The following is a 21,417-nucleotide window of genomic DNA, read 5'->3' on the forward strand; positions in this document are numbered from 1 at the left end:
TCAGGATACCAAGGCAGTGAGGCAGTCATTCCTTCTCAAAAGGGGAAACAAAAGCAAAAATCCAAAAAGAACTTAATAACGGAGAACCGCAGACGGGGGGTCCCTCCACGAAGCTCTGGGAGAAATCCCAATAAGACCCAAATGGGCTTGGCAGTGAAGAGCAGGCAGAAGGAAAGGTATTCTGAAAGGGTAAAGGAGGGGCAGGATCGGTGTAAAGGGTGCACCTGCTCACAGGATTGTGCAATGCTTGAACACGCAGGCCTGCCTCTTCTTAGTAGTAGGGAGATTCTTGAGCTCCTTCTCCTCAGCTTGTATCCGTCGAATTTCGCGAACCAGCTCGTGGAAGGCTTGCTCCACACCTTGCCCAGTCTTGGCTGATGTCTCCACGAAAGGGACCCCAAAGCTCCTGGCCACCACCTTGCCCAGTGTGGGGTCCACCATCCTGTTGGCCATGTCTACTTTGTTGGCCACCAACACCATGGGTATGTGGTTGGTGTCCTTGAGCCTCCTCAGATGGTCCCAGAAGACATTCACATTCTTAAAAGAGTTGAAGTCATTCACTGCATAGACAAAGAGGAAGCCCTCCCCCCAGTGTATGAACTGGTCCCTCAGAGGGCGATACTCTTCAATGCCCGTGGTGTCGAGGATGTCCAGCTGGCACGGCTCTTTGTCCACCACCATTTGCTTACGGTAGGAGTCTTCGATGGTAGGGTCATATTCTGCCACAAATCGATTCTTAATAAGCCGAATGGTCAGTGCGCTCTTGCCCACACAACTGGGGCCCATCACCACCAATTTATATGTCTTGGTTCTGCATTTGTCTCTATCATCTGTGGGGGGTATAGACACCAATTAATCAGAAGCCATGAGAACTAGAAAGGACTCGAGTGGGTCCCTAGTCTACTTTCAAGGCTGCAAGGAGGGGCTTCAATAAGTCAGTCCATTTCACTGGAGGTCACCTCTCAGGAGGAAGACTTTCCTCCAGCTGACCCAGGCCGCCAGGGCGATTTGGGGAACCCTGCCCCTAAGCAACAAAAGCTCCTGGGAACCAAGCTCCACTCCTTTGGGATGTGGGGAAGCTCATTTTGGAAACTCCACCCCTAAAGAACTTGGGGAGCCCTACCTCTTACTACCCTTGCTGGAGCTTTGAAGATCCCTGTTTTTGGAGCTCAGGAAACTACTGCAACAGTACGACGATTTTCCCTCATCCTTGGGAGTTGGGTGAAACCCCACATATATACCACAAGGGTTATTAGCCCCAGTCCCCACAAGGCATACTGGGAACCTAGATAGTTATCTCCCTGGGATTCCAGCTATCATCCTTAGGTTGGCAGCCAGAGCTTCTGGACCAAAAGATAGTGCTCACAAATCTTCAGTCCTCAGAAGCCAGGCTTTGACTTTTTAGATTACACCCCACTCTTAGCCCCTGAGCTCCTCATTCTCTCTCATCCTTTTTCCACCTCCAAATCCATTCCTCCCTCCATCCTTCCCCAAAACGACTCTGGGCAATCTTACCTTTTTCCTTCCATCCACTGTAGCGTCTGAGTCTGACGTCCCTTCTCTCTGTAATCTCCTCGGTTTTTCCGATCTCCTTCAACTTCAGGTATGCTTTTTTCATGTTGTTTTCCTGGCCTGTGCCAAGCCTCTTTGGGGAGGGTTTCTTCCTCAGAACTCCTAGGACAAGACATGTTTGACCCTTCTTTTAGGGGTCTAAGTACACATCGACCACTTTTTATACTTAAATCAAGGACCAGGTGTTTTGAAGCTCCAGAGCCTAGAGTCCTAAACTCCAGTTGTCTCTTCTTAAATTAAAAAAAAAAAACACCCCTTTCTTATGTCTTTTGGCTTTGTCACATTTCTTTCACTACATTCTCCAATAAAAGTGGTACCCAACTGCTGACAACCTAAGGAGCCAGCCATCAGTGACTGACAGGCCATACACCATTCTGTACCTGCAGTCAGTCCCCCAGATTGTGTCCAAAGAAAGAAGTTACAGGCTCCATTTTCCCAGCCACAAGTAACAGTTCCAATCAGAAAAAGTTTGGTCTAATGGTCTCTGCACTGGCATTGTTGAAGTCAGGATTCATTTGTTTACTTCTCTGCTTCCTCATTCTCTGGGTCAGTCCTATGGGGACTTTTACTGTTTTTTCAGAATTCCTCAAAATCCCCGTTTTTGACAGTAAAATAATATTCCATGCCATGCTTTGAACATAATTAATGAAACAATTTGCCCAATGATGGGTGTAATGCTGGAGAAACTGAGCAAGACAGAGGCTAAAAGACAAATTTTATAGTTTATTAAATGGAGAGATACTGGGAGCAAATGGATCTTGGTCCCAGGGCTGGATGAGATAATCATCTCAAAGAATGCAGCCCTAAATATCGGACAGCAAGACTCTTATAGGATATCAAGAACAATGACATAATGGGGAGGGTACCTGGATGGGGATAACCTAATGGGGGGATGCATGTAGGATGACATAATGGGAGGTACTGAAGAGGCTCCTGATATGCTAATGATGTCTAAAATGGATAAAGACCTTTATCCCATTAAACATTAAGAGGGGAAAATAAGTATAACCTAAAGTCTAAAATATAAGACCTTTATCCTATCAAACATTAAGAGGGAAAGGTTATAACCTGAGGCAGATAGGACAATGGGGAAACTAGGTCAGGACGTCAGAAGGGAACTGCGGCACAACAATGGGCACCCACTTTGCTTTCAGTTTTTGGCTGCCATAAATGTTGCTGGGATTTCCTTCTCCAGGTGTCCAAAAAAGAATCCCCTTCTCCATCACAGGTGGAAAACTCATCTTTATCCTTTATCAAGAAAATTGTGAAAACACTTGCTGCGAATTCCTCTTCTTCCTTGCTCCTCATCTCACAACTTTTTGACATGATCTATGTTCCCATCCTTTATTCCATTCTCAAATGCAGAAGTGTCCCCTCCCCTTGTCCTTCTCTATGCACCCTCCATGCCATCCCCTCCTGCCTTCTCCCCAGACAGCCTATCATCCCTATTCTTTCTCTCCCTAATTACCAACTGCTTCCCTGCTGGCTACAAATATCCCCAGTTCTCCCTAACCCTTAAACTCTCATTAGAAAACGGAGAAGAAACAAACAAAAAAATAGGATGAAAAGAAATATAGTAATCCAAACTGCATGTTAAGGCAATGAATTCATTCATAAAATAAATCAGAAGTAGAAACCATTTTTTTTACCCCCTTAATAAGACACCCTTAAAACAGAGTTAAAATAAGGGGCTAGGTAAAATCTATTTGGCTGAAACAAAAAAGGGTAAGTTTAACAATTGAGCTCAAATGAAACAAACAAAAATAGATCTAATGAAAAGAGGAAAATTACATTTTGTTAAAAGTTACCATAGACAACAAAGTCAAATTAAATACTTTTGTATATCGACCTTTTCAAATAAGCCTCACCTCCTAAAGAGTATAGAACTGAATCAAATTTACAAATTGACATTCCCCAATTGATAAATGGCCAGATTTAACAATCGGGCAACTTTTAGAAGGAGAAATTAAAACTACTTATATAAAAGGCCTCATTTCCAAAATATATAGAGAATTGACTCTATAAGAAATCAAGCCATTCTCCAATTGATAAATGGTCAAAGGATATGAACAGACAATTCTCAAAGAAATTAAAACTATAGCCATATGAAAATATGTTCCAAATCATTATTAATCAGAGAAATGCAAATTAAAACAATTCTGAGATACCACTACACATGTGTCAGATTGGCTAGAATGACAGGGAAAGATAATGTGGAATGTTGAGGGGATGTGGGAAAAGAGGAACACTGATACATTGTTGTTGGAATTGTGAACACATCCAGCCATTCTGGAGAACGATTTGGAACTATGCTCAAAAAGTTATCAAACTGTGCATACCCTTTAATCCAGCAGTGTTTCTACTGGGCTTATACCCCAAAGAAATACTAAAGAAGGGAAAGGGACCTGTATGTGCCAAAATGTTTGTGGCAGCCCTGTTTGTAGTGGCTAGGAGCTGGAAAATGAATGGATGCCCATCAATTGGAGAATGGTTGGGTAAATTGTGGTATGTGAATGTTATGGAATATTATTGTTCTATAAGAAATGACCAGCAGGATGAATACAGAGAGGACTGGCGAGACTTACATGAACTGATACTAATGAAATGAGCAGAATTAGGAAGATCGTTATATACCTCAACAACAATATTGTTTGAGGATGTATTCTGATGGAAGTGGATCTCCTCTATTAAAGAGAGCGGAGTAATATTGTGCTATATGAAATGAAGGTTGTTTCAGAAGAACATGGCAAGACTGAATGAACTGATGCAAAGTGAAATAAGAACCAAGAGATTATTATATGAAGTAATATCAATGTTGTAGTGATGATCAACTATGAAATATCTGATTACTCTGATCAAAACAATGATCTGAAGACAATTCCAAAAGTCTTTAATGAAAAAATGTTGTTCACTTAGAGAGAGAGAACTGATGGATTATGTACATAAAATACAATTTTCTCACTTTATTTTTCTTGGTTTGGCTAATGTGAAATCATGTAAAATTTCCATGATTACTATATTGATTGCCTGCTCAGTGAGTAGGGGAAAGCATAAGGAGAAAAATTGGAACTTGAAATTTAAATAGAAAAGGTTTAAAATAAATAATAAATTAAAAGATTTTTTAAATCTCTCAAATTTAACTATTTCCAAAATGGTTATCCTAATTTTTTTTTAAGTGAAAACTATTTGAAATAAGATCACTCATTGCCTGGGACTTCTCTTCATTCCTCTATTTTGTCTGTTTCAACTGACACTGAACCAGAGTTATCAATGATCTCCTGACTCCAGACTTAATGGCCTCTTATCAATCCCCTCCTCATTGTTGATGTCTCACAGCATCCAATGCTGTCACCCTCTTCTATTGGATACATTCTCCTCTCTTCTGATTATCCTCCTGCCTGTCCAACTGCTACCTCTGAGTCTTATCTCCCGGCTCATCACTTAAGTTTCAAGCATTATTACTTATTGGTATCCTCCATCCCAGGTCTCATTATAATCAGTATTCATTTATTTATTTATTTTTATTTTATTTTATTTAATAACTTTTTATTGATAGAATCCATACCAGAGTAATTTTTTTACAACATTATCCCTCGCATTCACTTCTGTTCCGATTTTTCCCCTCCCTCTCTCCACCCCCTCCCCCAGATGGCAAGCAGTCCTTTACATGTTGAATAGGTTACAGTATATCCTAGATACAATATTCGTGTGCAGAATTGAACAGTTTTCTTGTTGCACAGGGAGAATTGAATTCAGAAGGTATAAATAACCCGGGAAGAAAAACAAAAATGCAAGCAGTTTATATTCATTTCCCAGTATTCTTTCTTTGGGTGTAGATGCTTCTGTCCATCTTTGATCTATTGAAACTGAATTAGCTCTCTTTATCAAAGAGATCCACTTCCATCAGATATAATCAGTATTTAACAATATTCTGTCATTAATAATTTTGTAATTTGCCCCATCCTTCCCCCCCGCCATATATCCATCTATGTTTCAAACTACTATTTGCTTTTCTTAGTAATAATCTTATTTCTCCTTTAGGTTTTATTTTATCTTGGCGAAATATACTGAGGCAAAGGGATTATTTGATTAAAAAACAGCATATTGTGTGTTGCTCTAATGAACTTCTTGGAAATGTTTGGAACTTCCAGCTTCTCTGTGAGAGAATACAGGTAACTGAAATCTTTGTGTCCAGAGACAATTGAATAATGGTTTTCTTTTTTTAATCCCCTGGGGAAAATGACAACAGGCAATCATTCTGCCTTTGACAAGACCAGGGTCCCTATGACCCCTGCTTAATCACTGGTCATAACTGATAACGTGATGAAATGGGATTTCCCAGTTTTATCTAAAGAGAACATAGAGGCAGAATGTTTTACTTTGAAATTCTATGCTTGGTTTGGGGTTCAACAGATGGACCCCGGGCCATGGCTACCATCCCTCTCTTTGTGTATGGGAATATACACACAATAATTGAAGACAAGAAACAATACATTGTTTGAAAATGGACATTTTGACGATTTTCTACACATTTCTATGCATTTTCTATCTGACTCTCTTACTGTGAGATTTTTACATTAGGGTGTAATTTTAGAAATCAGAAAAATAAGTATGTGGATTGAAATCTTCTACTTATTTGTGATGGCTTAAGGTTTTTGGTGTAGGTTTGAAACTATTTGACCTGAGACTTGGTTGAGAACTCAGCCATCTTCTCTCCCAAAAGACTGGCAGGCACATGACCTAGGCTGCCAATTTTCCCTGTTTTGGGCCCTATGCTGTGCCCTTTGATCACCCGTTCTATTTAACCTCTTTGACCCACTTTCCTTAACTGATGGTCCCAGAGACACAAACTCGAACCCCTGTAGACATGCCTATCAACTGTGAGCTTTCCCCACAACTTCTTATGGCTCAAGATCCAAACTGGCTTCTCTGTCCCCTGCTCCTGTTGTCCTTTCCATTCTCAGGAGGTTAGAATGCTTTTCTATTTCACCTCTGCTTAGCAGGTAACTCATAATATCCATGTGTTTGGATTGATTAATGTGCGTACAACCAACATGTAGCTTTTCAGTTTCAAATGTATTTTTTTCTTTTCTCCCTCCAAGAAAGTTATGTGCAATGATTTATAGAAACTTGATAGAAGCCAATCTGTCAGGTAAGTTGTTTTAATATTTTATTTTTCCCAAATACTTTCAAAGATAGTTTTCAACATTGACCTTTGCAAAACCTTGCGTTCTAATTTTTTTTAACTCTTCCCTTTCCCCCCTTCCCAAACAAGCTGATATAGACTAAATGTGCAGTTCTTCTAACCATATTTCTATATTCATCATTCTGCACAAGAAATCGGATCAAAAAGGGAAAAACATGAGGGGGGAAAAAACTGCAACCAAAAAAAGGTGAAAATGCTAGGCTTTAACCTACATTCAGTCTCCATTTCTGTGTGCAAATGGCATTTTCCATTACAAATCTATTGGAATTACCTTGACTCTACCTCATTGTTGAAATTAGTTGATCATCATATTCTTGTTACTACGTACGTTGTTCTCTGCTCACTTCAGATCAGTGCATGTAAGTCTTCCCAGTTTTTCTGAAATCTGCTCATTTTTTAAGAACAATAATATTTCATTACATCCATATAACGTAACTTATACAGCCATTCTCCATTTGAGGGGCATCCACTCAATTTCCAGTTCCTTGCCAAGGTAAGTTAACTTTAAAAAAGCATAGATGTAGATTCTACAACTTCGTAATTGCGCTTTTTTTCCCTAAAACGTTGTATAATTTGGTGGAGTAATTTTAGTTGCTTGATAATGGTGTAATGTAAGGAGAAGGTACCAGTTCACTGAAATCGCATGTCAAACATATGAACAAACTTGAGTATTGATTGGTATTGAAAGTTGGGTAGCTCACTCTTTCTGTTTGCTTGCATTTGTATTTTTTCAGGTTTTTACCTTTCTAAATACGACTTTGTGTGTGTGTGTGTGTGTGTGTGTGTGCGCGTGCAATAAGAGAACTGTATAAATATATGCACATATATTGTATTTAAGATATACTTTAACATGTTTAACCCGAATGAGACTGCTTGCCATGGGGGGCGGAGGGGGAAGAAGGAGGGGAAAAGTTGGAACAGAAATGTTTGCAAGGATCAATGTTGAAAAATTACCCATGCGTATGTTCTGTCAATAAAAAGCTATAATTTTAAAATTTCAAAAAAAAAGTTGGGCAGCTTCTGAAAACTTTGGTGAATTGAAGTGAATCAGGAGAGCCCAAAGTAGAAGTCGATTGATGAGCAGATTTCAGGTTGTGGTAGTAGAACAGACACTTGGCTAGGATTTTCAGATTGAGTCTTTATCTTTTTTTTTTTTTCTTTTTTTTCCATTGAACCAAGCTGCCCAGTGTCCTTAAAGGAAACAGATACACTGTCCTGGGATCCCTTTTGCTTGAACTTTGGAGTCCTGGGAACTTAGCATGGTGCACAGGGCTGGACCAGACCAGATTTTTCCTGCTTGAAAGAGAGGCTGTTGGGCTGAAACATGGGGGAGGCTGTAGGGAACTCTGCCTGATCCTAAAAAGTTCTTGGAAGCCATCAGTTTTTGGTAGAAAAGTATCCCTGAGCCTTACAGTATGGGCATATTAGGAAGTAAAACTAGTACTATTGAAGGCAAACCACTTGGAGTGAAGATCTGGGCCTTCTTCCCTCATCCCAGTGAAAGCATAATTAATTTTTATTAATAAACATTAAGTCCTATGGAACGAAGGGGGAGGCCCCTGAAACAAACCTTATGAGGGTCCCAGAATTAGAGCCTTAGTGGGGCAAAAGGAAACTTCTGCCGTCTTGATTTGTCCCTAAATGCAGATGCATTATTTGGGCCAGACTATGAGAGTCCCCAGGGATTTCTCCAAGACTTCATTGGTAGAAAAACTCCATTTGTGTCATCCTTGCTTTTCTAGGCCATACTTCTTGGATAGCTTGTAGTTGCTCTTTTCCAGGGTGTTGGGCTGGGAGCCAAACCCCTTGTTTACAAAACATTAAAAGAGCAAGCCTGGAGGGCTGAAGTACCAAGTCCCCCACCTCAAGGGCAAGTACACTCCTTGTTGTCCCCAAGCTCCCTGCCTCCCTTAGCCTGGCAGCCTTAGGCCAAAATCACAGGATCCCACAGACCCAGCTACCTGGAGACAAGCTCATTCCTTTCATCTTTTCCCTAAATGCCAGAAGACTTTTTTTTAAATTAAATGAAAATAAAAACAGTGAGAAAATTAAATTATTGGATTTATGTTGTTTGTGAATCTTGGTTCCTGATTTTCTAGGCAATGAGTCTGCCTTCTTTTCCCAAGAACAGTGGAGAGTGCAGGGCCTGTAGCCTGAAAGGTCCGAGTGCATACTCAGACATGAATTGTGTGACTTTGTGGAAGTCCTCTGTGTCTCCATCTGCCTCAATTTCCTCAGCTATAAAATAGAGACAATAATAATACCTCCTTTCCAGAGATGTTCCAAGGCTCAAATGAGATATTTGTAAAGCACTGAGTACAAGTGCCTGGCTATGTAAAAACAGATTTATTAATGTTGTCTGTAGTTGTTAGAACCTGAACAAGTTCCTCCTTCCGGGCTCCTGCTCTTCTGACTGCCATCCTGCCCACAATGTGACTCAGAAAAGGAGAGGATCTAATTAATGATCCCCAAATGGACAATAACAAGTTGTACGGTAACATTCTTAGTAATGTGTGTGTGAATTGTCCTAGTTAGAGCCCTTTGCCCTTCCAAGATGGGAACTCTACATTATTATTAAGACCAGTTAATATTCATGGAGGAATTTAACATTAACTCATTGAATTCTCCAACAGTTCTGGGAGTCAGAGTAGAAATTTGCAAAATAACAGCACTAAGGTAGAGGAGAAATGATTTGCCCAACCAACTAGGGGACTACCCGAGACATCATTCTAACCAGGGCCTTCCTGGCACTCTGCTAGGCCCCATAGCTGCTGCTTTAGGTATTTAAGCATCTGAAATGGTATTTCTCTTGTTCAGAGACGTGTAATGGTCAGAAAACTTGGCAAGAAGCTGTCACAATTAGCAGCACCGAGACAGACACCTCCACACACTTTTCTCTCCCATAATAAAATAATATTAACAAGAACGTGAAAATCTTGCTACTTTATTGGGTGACTGTGTCGAAGTCATGTTGGTAGGATTAGTCATACTATGTATCTATACTGTTATATATGTTACATTGAAACTTCAGCACTGGGAGTGAGTCTGCAGGCAGGAATATGCCCATTTAAATGAAGGAAGAAATTGAAGCTTAAATACACGTTTTCGCACATCTTCCAACACTTAGCAATGCTTTCTTCGGGTCCAGTACCACACTTCTAGATTTCATGGGGAAAAGTACTTTTTTGAAAAACATTCAGTGCTCTTTAAGAGAATCCTGTTGGATAAGATTTAACTGTATGAAGTTGAACTTGTAGCCATTAATAATTGATTCTCTTCCATGAAACCCTTCTTCATGTAATTTTTTTTTTCTTTAGAATCTGATAGTCCAGCTGGGTCAGGAGAGAAACCAGAAACTTGCTTGAATTAGGGAGTGAATGGAAGATGAGCTTGTAATTCAAGTTTCACACAAATTTTCACATTTCACTGGGCTATTCAATACAGAAATTGTTGGATATTAGAGGAAAACTGCATCTGACTAGTGTTCTTCAGCCTAATTTCTTTCTTTATATTTTGTACTTAGGAATCAGTGCAAGAACTATGGGAAGAACAGCCATCCTCTGAAGTGGGTACTAGATCATCTGTCTCCTCTGAAAGAAGATCACCAAGGGAAAGAGGTATTCACTGATACTTGAATTATAGATCTTTTTTCCCCCCAATCTGAGCTAGTAAAATCTTCAATGTTTATCATGGTTGACTTCCAATCATTGCTGGAAGGAGACTTGATAGAATTTTCTTATTTTTCTGTTTTGATGTTTAATTGGGAGCAGGGTTATTTGCTATCTTTCTGAGTTTTATTTTCCCAAGAAATTATCCATATCCTCTTTCCAATTATTGTTTGCATGTCACTGTTACCTTTCTTGGTCCACAGGCCTTTAAATATAAATCTTTTGGTGAAACTAAAGAGTTGCTTTAAATAATCCTAACTTTGTAATTTCTTATATTTGTCTGAATTGACTCCATTTTTTCCTTGCAGAGAAGACAGTGTAGATGAGTTGCCTTGTTTACAATCAAAAAATCAACAGAAATCAGGGAGCCAGCCTTGTCTTCTCATTGAATGGATGTGATGTGGTCAGTAGCACATGTCCTAGATGGAGCAGTCGAGTCTCTCGGGATCCATCACTTTAACTCTGGTAATCATTGCTTGAGTCAAAGAGATAAGCACTTTGAAGTCAAAAGGGAGGGGAATGGTGGAGAAGCAGGAATGGTTATTTTTTTTTTCCCCAAAGGACAAGTGTGAGGTTTTAAACCAAAGGTTCTTTACCTTGAGTCTGGAAATTTGTTTTTAATATTTTGAGTAACAAAATTACATTAAAATGGGATTCTTCTATCATACATCCTTTATTTTATGCATCTAAACCCATAATTTTGAGAAGGGATCCTTAAAAGTTCTGTTGTGCTTTACCAGACTACCAAAGGAAAGTTTTTAATAAAAAAAAGTTTCACTAACACCGTTAAATAAAATGGCTGTATAAAAAAAAAATGTCCTTTTAAAGAGTACAATGGATAAATTGGAGTGTAGAGTTGAAAATATCCTTTTATAAATGTGGTGATTGCTTCCTTATGTTGAACCAAAATCGTTTTTCCCCTTTTGGTGACTAGCCTTCATTCTGCTCTTTTGGTGGCCAAGCAAAAAAGGATCCCTCACTCAACCAGATGGCCCTTCTCGTGTCTGCAGATCTGATGGGTGCTCCTCCTCTGTGCTCAGTGAAACTTTCCTAGGTCCTTTCACTGGTCCTGGAATAATGGCATGGTCACTTTCTCAGATTGCCACAGTTGGAAAGGACAATCCCAATAATTGCTGACAGAGGCAGAGGATGTTGGAGTTTTCCCTTTTTCTGTGGAAAACTCTCCTTTGTTCTCTCCATTGGTCTGAATGCATGAGCCATCTATGAAGACGGATGGGCAACTGCTCTGCAACTTGGGGATCCTGATGGCTCCAGAGACTTTCCTTGGGTCAGAGAACTTCTGCGTGTATGTTTGAAAACAGAAGGAATTGAACACCTAAAGGAGACCTCTACAGCTAACTGGTGTTCTTCAGCCTTGTTCTCCAGAGTCAGCATGAGAACCATGGGAAGAACATCCATCCCCCATTGTGGACACTACACCATCTACCTCTTCTGGAAAAAAACACAACTGAAATGGGTATCCCCTGATACTCGCATGAATTGGGACCTGTTGCTTCATTCTGCTCCCAGAATTAACTTTAATTTTTTTCATTGTTGATGACTATGATCATTGCTGGAAGGGGGCTCTTGGTGGCTAGATCTCTGAATTATTTTCTCCCTCTTTTCATATGTGATTTGTCCTAAGATGTATGACACTATTTGTATAACATTGTCCAATTTTTGTCACCTACTGTGTTTCTCCAATTGCATTTTGCATCCTAAAATTGGTTTATAGCACACAACTTCTCATTTAGTTAAAATGAAAGTATCTTTCAATTAAAAAGAAATGGATAGAAATGCTGAGAAATAGAAAGATCCAAAGGAAGGGGAGGGGAAAATTTGGAACAAAAATTTTTGCAAGGGTCAACATTTGAAAAATTACCCATGCATGTTTTGTCAATATACTCAGAAATGAAAAAAGACAAAACTTAAAGACAAAAAGAACAATTTATAAATATTTTCTATGTTGTAATTGTTTTTCTTCTTTTCAGTCAAAAAAGACAGTTTGAGTTGTCTTGTGGATAGCAGACAGCTGAGAAAATTGAAGCAATCTGATAGCATTTCTTCCTCATTTGATGGATGTGGTATATTTAGTGGCATGTGTGCTGGATAAAGAAGTAACTCTCTGTGACCTTCCCTTCAACTATGGTAATTGCTGATTTTGGGGTTTTGAATTTTATTTTTAGATTAGATTTTTTGTTGTTGTTAATTCAAAAATTGGGGAACGGGTTGGCAGGGAAGCCTTTATCAGAAACAGAGACTGCAAAATTTTTTCCCAGCTTTGTGTGCTTCTCTTTTATGTTGCTTTTGTTTGTGCAAAATTTTTTTAAATTTAAGGTAATCAAAGTTGTCCATTTTGTATTTCATAAGGCTGTCAAGTTCTTCTTTGGTTATAAATTAGGGTGGCCAATTCTTTTTTTTCAAAGGCTAATAAATGTGAGTTTTTAAACTAATGGTTCTTCACCTGGAGTTGGAAACCTAATCTTTTAATATCTTGGTAAGTAGATTACTTTAAAATTAATCTTAAAATTAATTTTGAAAAGGGATCCTAAAGGGATCCTCTCATGCTTTACCAGACTGCTAAAGGGAAAATTTTAATTTAAAAAATTTCATGAATCCTTTTAAATGAAACAGCTGTATAAAAATGGCCTTTTAGGGACAGCTAGATGGTGCAAGGGATAGAACGCAGGCCCTGGAGTTCAGGACACAAGTTCAAATCTGATCTCAGACACTTACAGCAGTAGTAAGTAGCTGAGTAATCCTGGGCAAGTCAATTAATCCCAATTGTCTTGCAAAAAGAAAAAAAGATATTTTTAAAAATTAAAATGTCTTTTTAAAAAGAGTACAATGGATAGATATCATGGCATCCCCTCCCTATGATCTCATCCCCTTGAGAACAAAAGACAAACAACAAAGTCCCAATAGGAACAAAGTTACTGTTGAATTTTACTTGGTTCTCCATATTCTGATATAGTCTACTGCAAAGAACAGACTCATGGAGGGAATGCAATAAAATAGCAGACATTTAATAAACGTTTTTTAATTATTGCTATGTGCTGGGCATTGTGGCGAGTGCTTTTCAGGTATCTAATCCTGATAATACCAACCCTGGGATATAGATGCTATTGTAATGCTGGTTTTACAGTTGATCCTGAGTCAGATTGTGATCAGCCCACGATCACACAGCTTAATATGTGTCTGGAACTGAATTTGAATTCAGGTCTTCATGATTCTAGACCCAGCATTCAATCCATTGAGCCACCTATTTGGGAATTAATGGCAAAGATTAATCCTTCGGCCTCTAGTTTGGGTTGGGAAACACATCAATATCCACCAGGGTCTGTCAGTGATTGGAAGGTGAATACAGAGTGAGCCCAAAAAATCTGCATTTGACTATAATGTTCGTAAACACGAGAAGGGGTCGGATAACTACAGGAGGCCCTGACGGGCATTCTTTAGCCTCAATTATTTAGTTTATTTGTGTCCTATGCACAGGAATCTGCCCAAGAAGAGTGGGAAGAGAATCCATTCCCTCATGTGGACACTAGACCATCTATCTCCTTGGGAAGATTACTACTCGAAATAAGGATCCACTGATCTTTTTGCCTGAACAGGAACCTTTTGCCCCAGGTTTGGGTTTGAAGGAGTCCAAGCATTCTGCTCAATAATGCTTTTCTGATTGCACCTGCCCTTCAGTAAGAAGCACCCAAGCCAAAGTTCTTTTAGAGTCTAGGTACAAGGACTGTGAAGTTTCTTTTAGTCCTCAGGCCTCTGAAGGTTCATGTACATGAACCCACCTTCCCCATTTATTGGAAATTGTTTTAATTTAACTATCTTTCTCTTAACAGAAAAAACCTTCCTTGTGAATGAGATGGCTTGTTGGACCAGTAGGAAACCTTAAATCGGAGAATAACCATCTCCCACCCATGTGAATGAGGATTCTGCGCGGCACTGGCCCTCTCTGTGGCCTGCATTTTTCAGTCCGGTAAGCCCTGTCCTCTTCAGATAGATTAGTCAGGAGAGGGGGAATGGAGAAGAGCTATTCTCCTAAACCCTGTCCTCTTCAAATAAATTAATCAGAAGGGGAACTAATGAGCATCCTTCCAAAGAGGTGGGCAAGGAGGAATTATGGGCTCCTTATCTTATGAAGGGAGAGAATCTGATCTAAATGGATGTAATATAAGCTGCCCAACCTAGACTGCCATGGGCAATTACTTTGTTACTCTTTCCTGTTTTCTACAAGTTACTCTATGAATGGATATCCCCCTGAAGACTGGCTTGAGACCCCAGCAACAGGATTCCTTCTAATTAGCCATTTTGAGCCACAAGGCTTCAATCCTTACCAAAGGAATATAAGCAAGCAAATAAGTGTCCTTGCTAACCTCATTGTGCTTTTAAGGGATTTTTTTTTAGTTTTGCAATGTCATCTCTATATAAGAGGACATTCCCTTTTTTTTGTGTGTCCCTAATGTTCTCTGCAGTCTTGTGAACTTTTTTTTTTAATTTAAAACAATGAAAGTGTCCATAGGCTTCCTTCAAATGGTCAAAATACAGAAGCTCAAAACTTCCTTTTTAAAACTTTATGACTTCATTTAATAAGGTTTTAAAATAATATCATTTTTAAAAAATGTATTATGCTATGGTGCTCTTGAACACGGGAAGGTATCAGGTACCTAAAGGAGACCTGTAGCTAATTCACATTCTTCAGTGGTAGTTTTTGTCCCATATTCTCAGGAATCGGTATAAGGACCATGGGAAGAACATCCATCCCCCATTGTGAACACTAGACTATCTCCTTCTTCTGGAAGAAGACCACCAAGAGAAAAACAGGTACCCATTGATACTCTCCTAACTGGAACCTTCTGTTTCATTCTGTCCTCGGAATTAACTTTTTCATGGTTGATAAATATGATCATTGCTGGAAGGGGGGGATCTTGGTGGGGAGAAAAAAGGGAAATGGATGGAAGTGATGAGAAATAGATAAGATCCAAAGCATTACACGTAACATTCCACTTGACAGGATAGAAATGCTCAGCCCCTAAATTGTCGTGCCCTTTTCCCTTGAGGCAATTGGGATTAAGTGACTGGCCCAAGGTCACACACCTAGCAAGTGTTAAATGTCTGAGGTCGCATTTGAACTCGGGTCCTCCTGACTTCAGGGCAGGAGCTCTACCCACTGCATCATCTAGCTGCCCCTGTGCTCTTCTTTGGATGCCAGATGTGTGAGTTGTATCTACTTATGAATTAAGTCTGTTATAAAATGTATTCTAAAATTTAAATATAAAAAGACATCATGATGAAATTAAGAAGTTTATAAATATTTATTTTAACTTATCAGTAGTACTTAGTTTTGCTTTGCCCTAGACATGATAAATAGCAATTATTACCATCAAGAAATTTTTAATGAGAACAGTGTGATTTGAATGGGCTTTGTCTTTTTTGAAAATCTGGGTCTAATCCAAGAGTTCTTAATCCTTGATAATCATATTAAATCTCTGACTCATTCTCTGAAGCATGTTTTGAAAGGCATTCATGAAAGGAAAACTAATGTGATTATCACGATATTTTACAAAACCATGTCTTAGAATTTGGATCAGGAACCAATGAGCTAACCCACACTTTGGGAAGCCATAGAGTAAAGATCTGCTTTAAGGGTGGGTGGGATTTGATAATCTGTTTATCAAATACAAAACTGTTTAATCCCTACCTGCCCTACCCCTTACCCCCTGCATTTTTTTTATTTTTATTTTTTCCACTTAATAGTATTTTATTTTTTCCATTTGCATGAAAAGGTAGTTTTCAACATTCATTTTTGTAAAATTGAGTACCAATTTCCCCCCCTTGCCTCTCCCCTCCCCAAGATAAGAATCTGATATGAGTTATGTGTACAATCATTTAAAACGTATTTTAAATCCTATTTAAATATAGTCATATTCTGAAAGAAAAAAATCAGAATAAAAGCGAAAAACCATGAGGAAGAAAAATCCAACAAAAAAGTCAAAGTAGTATGCTTTGATCTGTATTCAGAGTCCCCTAATTATTTTTCAAGACATCTGCCTCATTATGAAAATGCACTTTTCAGAATGTAGCTAGGAAAATTGGCATTTTTCATGGTGTTAGCCAGTTCTCTTGTTATCGTAATTGGAAGGTGTTTCATGTTTGTTTGTGGCAAGTCGAAAACCCATAGAAACTCTCCACTCAGAACACTTGTCAAAAGGCTAAAAGTTGTCCAAATTTTTCCAGTGTAGTAAATCTTTCTTAGGGTCTTTCTATTTGTGATGACTTCTTAGGGTCAGTGGTTCATGTGAATGAGGGATGGAAATTAAATTTCACATCCTTTTGGTAATTTCCAATGTGGGGGATTGACTTCTTGTCCAAACTGATCAGATAGATTCTTATCATCTTTACCTAACATGGCTAATTTAGAACTCGGTCTGGTTGTCCATATGTTACAAGTGTTCTTTGCCATCATTTCAAACTTGAATATTTTGTGGGGGAAACAAACTCACAGTATCATCTCCTTTCCCTATTATCTATAGATTTAAACAGGTCTTGTGCTGAGCAGGAAAGGAGGACCCTCGTTTTTTTTTTTTTGTTTTTTTGTTTTTAATATAGCTTTTTATTTACAAATATATGCATAGGTAATTTTTCAGCCTTGACAATTGCAAATCCTTTTGTTCCAACTTTTCCCCTCCTTCCCCCCCATCCCTTCCCCAGATGGCAGGTTGACCAATACATGTTAAATATGTTAAAGTATAAGTTAAATACAATATATGTATACATGTCCAAACAGTTTTTTGACTGTATAAAAAGTCGGACTTTGAAATATTGTACAATTAGCCTGTGAAGGAAATCAAAAATGCAGGTGGATAAAAATAGAGGGATTGGGAATTCTATGCAATGGTTCATAGTCATCTCCCAGAGTCCTTTCACTGGTTTAGTTCATTACTGCTCTATTGGAACTGATTTAGTTCATCTCATTGTTTAAGAGGGCCACGTCCATCAGAATTGATCATCATATAGTATTGTTGTTGAAGTAAATAATGATTTTCTGAGGACCCACATTGTTACTGTCATGGGGAGGTACCCATGGTGTCAGTGTCATGAGCATGACATGTAACTGGCCAGCTGGTAGTACCAGCCATCAAGGAAATGGTAAGAAAGTCTCCTTCCTTTTTTAAAAAAAGTTATTTTTTAAAAATGCAAACAATCCATTTTACATCCCAGTGTGGAGCATCTTACACAAGCCACTCTACTAGACTCCCCAGGGCTAGACATTACAACCCCTAGAAATCAGCCAGGCTCTTTTTTGTAGAGTCCACCTATGCTGGTTTCTGGGGCTAAAGAATTTCAGTCTTTAAAAATACATCCTCAATATGTGACTTGAGGATGGGGACATTCTTTGTAGGCCACCAAAAGTTGCTTTCCCAGAGTACTAGATTGAGTTTTGATGTTGAACATTTAGGAGTCTTTAGAGGAAAGGAAAAGGAAATGAAAAGGATATTCCTAAATCATCATTTATTAAATATCAAACTCTTTGAAGGTGATGAGTCTTAAAAGTCTCACCCTGAGAGATTGTTACAATCATTTTAAACATATTTTAAATCCTATTTAAATATAGTCATGTTGCAACAGGAAGGAAAAACAATTAAAAAGTGAACTTTTTTTTTCTTTTAATCACTATTTGCATGGCAAATTCCTAGATTTCTTTTAGGACCCAGGTCTCTTATGTCAGAACCATTTCTGTTCAATATTTACTATCACTAAGTCCTATCTTTCCAGGTCACTGGCAGTTATCTAAATTAACTTATTTTTCATACCAAAAAAGTAAGCATGGACAAACTGCCTTGTGGACAGTTGGGAGACCTTCAGAAATCACAAAGCAACAGTTCTCATGTGGCTGCTCTAGAAGCTGTGAATTCTCCAAAACAGCAGCTGTGTGTCAGTGGCCACCCCTTCAAGTCTGATAATTGTTCTGTTTTAATAGACTAGACCCCTTGTTAAATCATTAGTGAGAAGTAGACAGAAGTGGGGGAGAGGGCCTAGGAAAAGCTGTTCTTAAGTGTACAGGTGAGTTCCTAGACCAGTGACTCCTTAAATAGTGTGGGAATTTTTTTTTTTAACTTTAAAATTTTTTTTAGTATTTTGATGACTTGAAATTTCAGCATAATGAATTTTTTTTCTGTAATCCTATGTATCTACAACTGTAACTTTGAGGGAAAAGTCTGTACTTAGCACAGTCTGTCATAGTCAGCCCAAAATAGATGCTAAATTCTGATGATGGAAATACAAGCCCCCCCCCCCAAAAAAAAAGTCCTTATCCTTAAATGAGAGATGACTGCCTATAAGGAGCTAAGGAGCTGAGAAGCAGGAAGGGCACAGGAGACTATCTCTGAACCTGAACCAAATTGGATTCAGAGGCAGAGCCAAGACGGGGAACGAAGCCTGGCTGGCCTGAGCCTCCCTAAGCCACCATAAAACCCAGGACACAAGCCAAGCTGGGAATTTTTGTTCTCAATTTGATTAGTTACCCCTTTTCTTTGAAATAGGACACATACATGGGGATGGACAAGCAAAAACATTGCATTATCAAGCAGGTGTCAAACGTGCCTGTTGAAATAAGCTGCTTCTTAGAAGTCTAGGAGCAGTTTGTCTAAAGCACAGGTGTGTCAAGATGAAATATGTTCATTTTCTTATTTTTATTTTTTTATTTTGCCTTTTTTTTTTACTGAGGCAGTTGGGGTAAATTGACTTGCCCAGGGTCACACAGCCAGGAAGTATAAAGTGTCTGAGGCCAAATTTGAGCTCGGGTCCTCCTGACTTCAGGGCTGCTGTTCCATCCACTGTGCCACCCAGCTGCCCTTCCCTGCCCCCCCCATTTTTTTTAAATTAAGGGTTAAGAAATGCAATTTATTAAGCTAACTATTCACAAAAAGCCAAGGTTTTCTGTTGTCCATGTCAGGGTGACAGACATGTCATGAAACCTATTGAGCGTTGCACACTGGTAGGTCTTGGGAGAGATTATCCCCAACTCATCCCATTTCTGAAGATGTTGGAGGTCTGTCTTCTGTCTCTTTGAAGTGACCAGGATTCTCCTAACACATCTCCTGTGACACTTATCAAAGAGAGCATCATCAGCCTGGAGTGGAACACCTGCCAGATCCGCCAGCCCAAACGATGCCCATCGTGATTTCTTGTACTCTGTATCCCCAGGAGGAAGCCCCCCAGCCAGAGCCCCTTCATCTCTAAGTCGGGACATGCTGCCTCTGATTATTTGGAGGTGCTTTTACTTCTTGTATTCTCCAGCCTTTGGATGTGACCAAACATTACAGGGCACTTTGGAGTGAGTGGATTCAGTGGGATGGTGAGGTCAGAAAAGCCAGACGGAGGAAGCAAAGGCAGCTCTTGTAGATGCCCTCAAGGAGAGTTACCCAAAATAGGGACGACCGGAGGTAGAAAAATGAGAAAGGATGAGGCAGATTTGGGCACGTTTATAGCCAGAGACAGGTGGGAGGCAGGGTAACGGGCTCACTGGAGTGACCTGACTTCCCAGAAAAGCTTGTTAATGGAGGGGGGGTTCAATGCCTAGGGTTCAATGTTAGCAGACTTTGAATGACCGAAAGAATTGGAGGCTAGAGCATCATCTTTATTTCAGATCACTTCTTATAACTATGTCTACTGAGAGCATCACCGTGGGATGGAGGTTTGGGAATGTCCTGGAGGAAGCCAGGGTTTCCCTTATAAATTAGAATAACAGCTGGTCTTGACTGGACATGAGGTTTTATATCTGAATTATTATATATTATAATATGGAAGGTGGGTTCTCATCTCATCCTTGCCACAGCCTTCCCGCTCAGTACCAGGATACGTTTAAGTACCTTGGCCCAGGTGGTTCGGCTAGTAAGAGTTGAAGACGAGATTTGACCATAAGGCTCTGCTGATCCGAAATCTTTCAGGACATCCAGGGAACAGGTCAGTGGGAGTGAGTGAGGAAGATGGAGTATTGAACCCATTTGCTTGGGAACTGATTAATGGGATTGCAGCAATGGGGTTACTACAGACCTTCAGGTACCTTTAGGAGTCCAAGATAAGCCAAAACTCTCTAGTGGGCTTCCTGCCATGGACAGGAATCGATAGAAGGGAATATTTTAAGGCAGCCAGCTAATGCCGTGGAGCCTGGAGCTGGACCTGGGGTGAGCCCGCATTCACCACTCTTAGTAGTTGTGTGACTGGCCAAGTCATTGGTACCAGCCTGCTTCAATCTCCTCATCTCTGAAAGGGGGATATTATAGCTTTTACCTTCCAAGATTGTTGGGGGGTCAAATGAGATCCTATTCCCAAAGGGCTTTTCGAGTCTTAAAACACTAGAAATGCTAGTTCTCTCCCGCCTCGGCGTGGCCCCCTATTGGATATATAACGTTCCATTCTGCGGCCCTTCCCTTTTCCCCCAGCAGATGCACAACGTTCCATCCATCTGTAGCTGCTAAAAGTAGATCTGGGCCATTAGGGATCCAGAGGCCCTGAAAGGATTGGGGGAAACCCTGACCCACCAAACTTGGAGTCCAACAGGGTTAGATCTAGAATCTGGGACTAAAAGTAGATTAGAGATCCAGAGGCCCTGAAAGGATTGGGGGAAACCTTGACCCACCAATCTAAGAAAGATCCTTGAGCTGAAAGTATAGGAAGAATTAGTGTCTTACTTGGTGTCTGAAAGTAGGGCTAGGAACTAGTAAAGAATGGGAAGAGAAGTACAAACGGGTCAGCTAAGATAACTAAGACTGAGTTATTTTAGCTGTTATAGCAGGGGTCCTGGCTGCGCTTCTTAGGGATCTCCAAGCAGAAGTTGGAGTACCATTTGCATCATTTCTACAGCACATGGTTAGGGGGGAATGGCCCCTGGGATCCCTTTAGTTCCTAAGCCAGAAGACCCCTTGTTGGGTCACTTTAACAGCACGTGGGGAGGTATGGGTG

At 39.7% G+C, this 21,417-nt stretch overlaps 1 protein-coding gene across 1 annotated transcript; it reads right to left on the reverse strand.

Annotated features, from left to right (window-relative positions):
* Positions 1–228: 228 nt before the first annotated feature.
* On the reverse strand, positions 229–1,618 carry LOC127541494 (ras-like protein). The gene is made up of 2 exons (XM_051966733.1): positions 1,516–1,618; positions 229–830 (listed from the first exon to the last, which is right to left on the reverse strand). Exons 1-2 carry the CDS (start codon positions 1,616–1,618, stop codon positions 229–231), a joined length of 705 nt encoding a protein of 234 aa, XP_051822693.1.
* Positions 1,619–21,417: the final 19,799 nt, after the last annotated feature.

This window comes from Antechinus flavipes, chromosome 6 (assembly GCF_016432865.1).
Source record: "Antechinus flavipes isolate AdamAnt ecotype Samford, QLD, Australia chromosome 6, AdamAnt_v2, whole genome shotgun sequence".
NCBI classification, from domain to species: Eukaryota; Metazoa; Chordata; class Mammalia; order Dasyuromorphia; family Dasyuridae; genus Antechinus; species Antechinus flavipes.

Coding starts and splice junctions, on each gene's coding strand:
- LOC127541494 (XM_051966733.1), bottom strand. CDS start 1,618: ATGAAAAAAGCATACCTGAAGTTGAAGGAGATCGGAAAAACCGAGGAG. Junction 831..1,515: donor CAGTGGATGGAAGGAAAAAG/GTAAGATTGCCC, acceptor TACCCCCCACAG/ATGATAGAGACAAATGCAGA.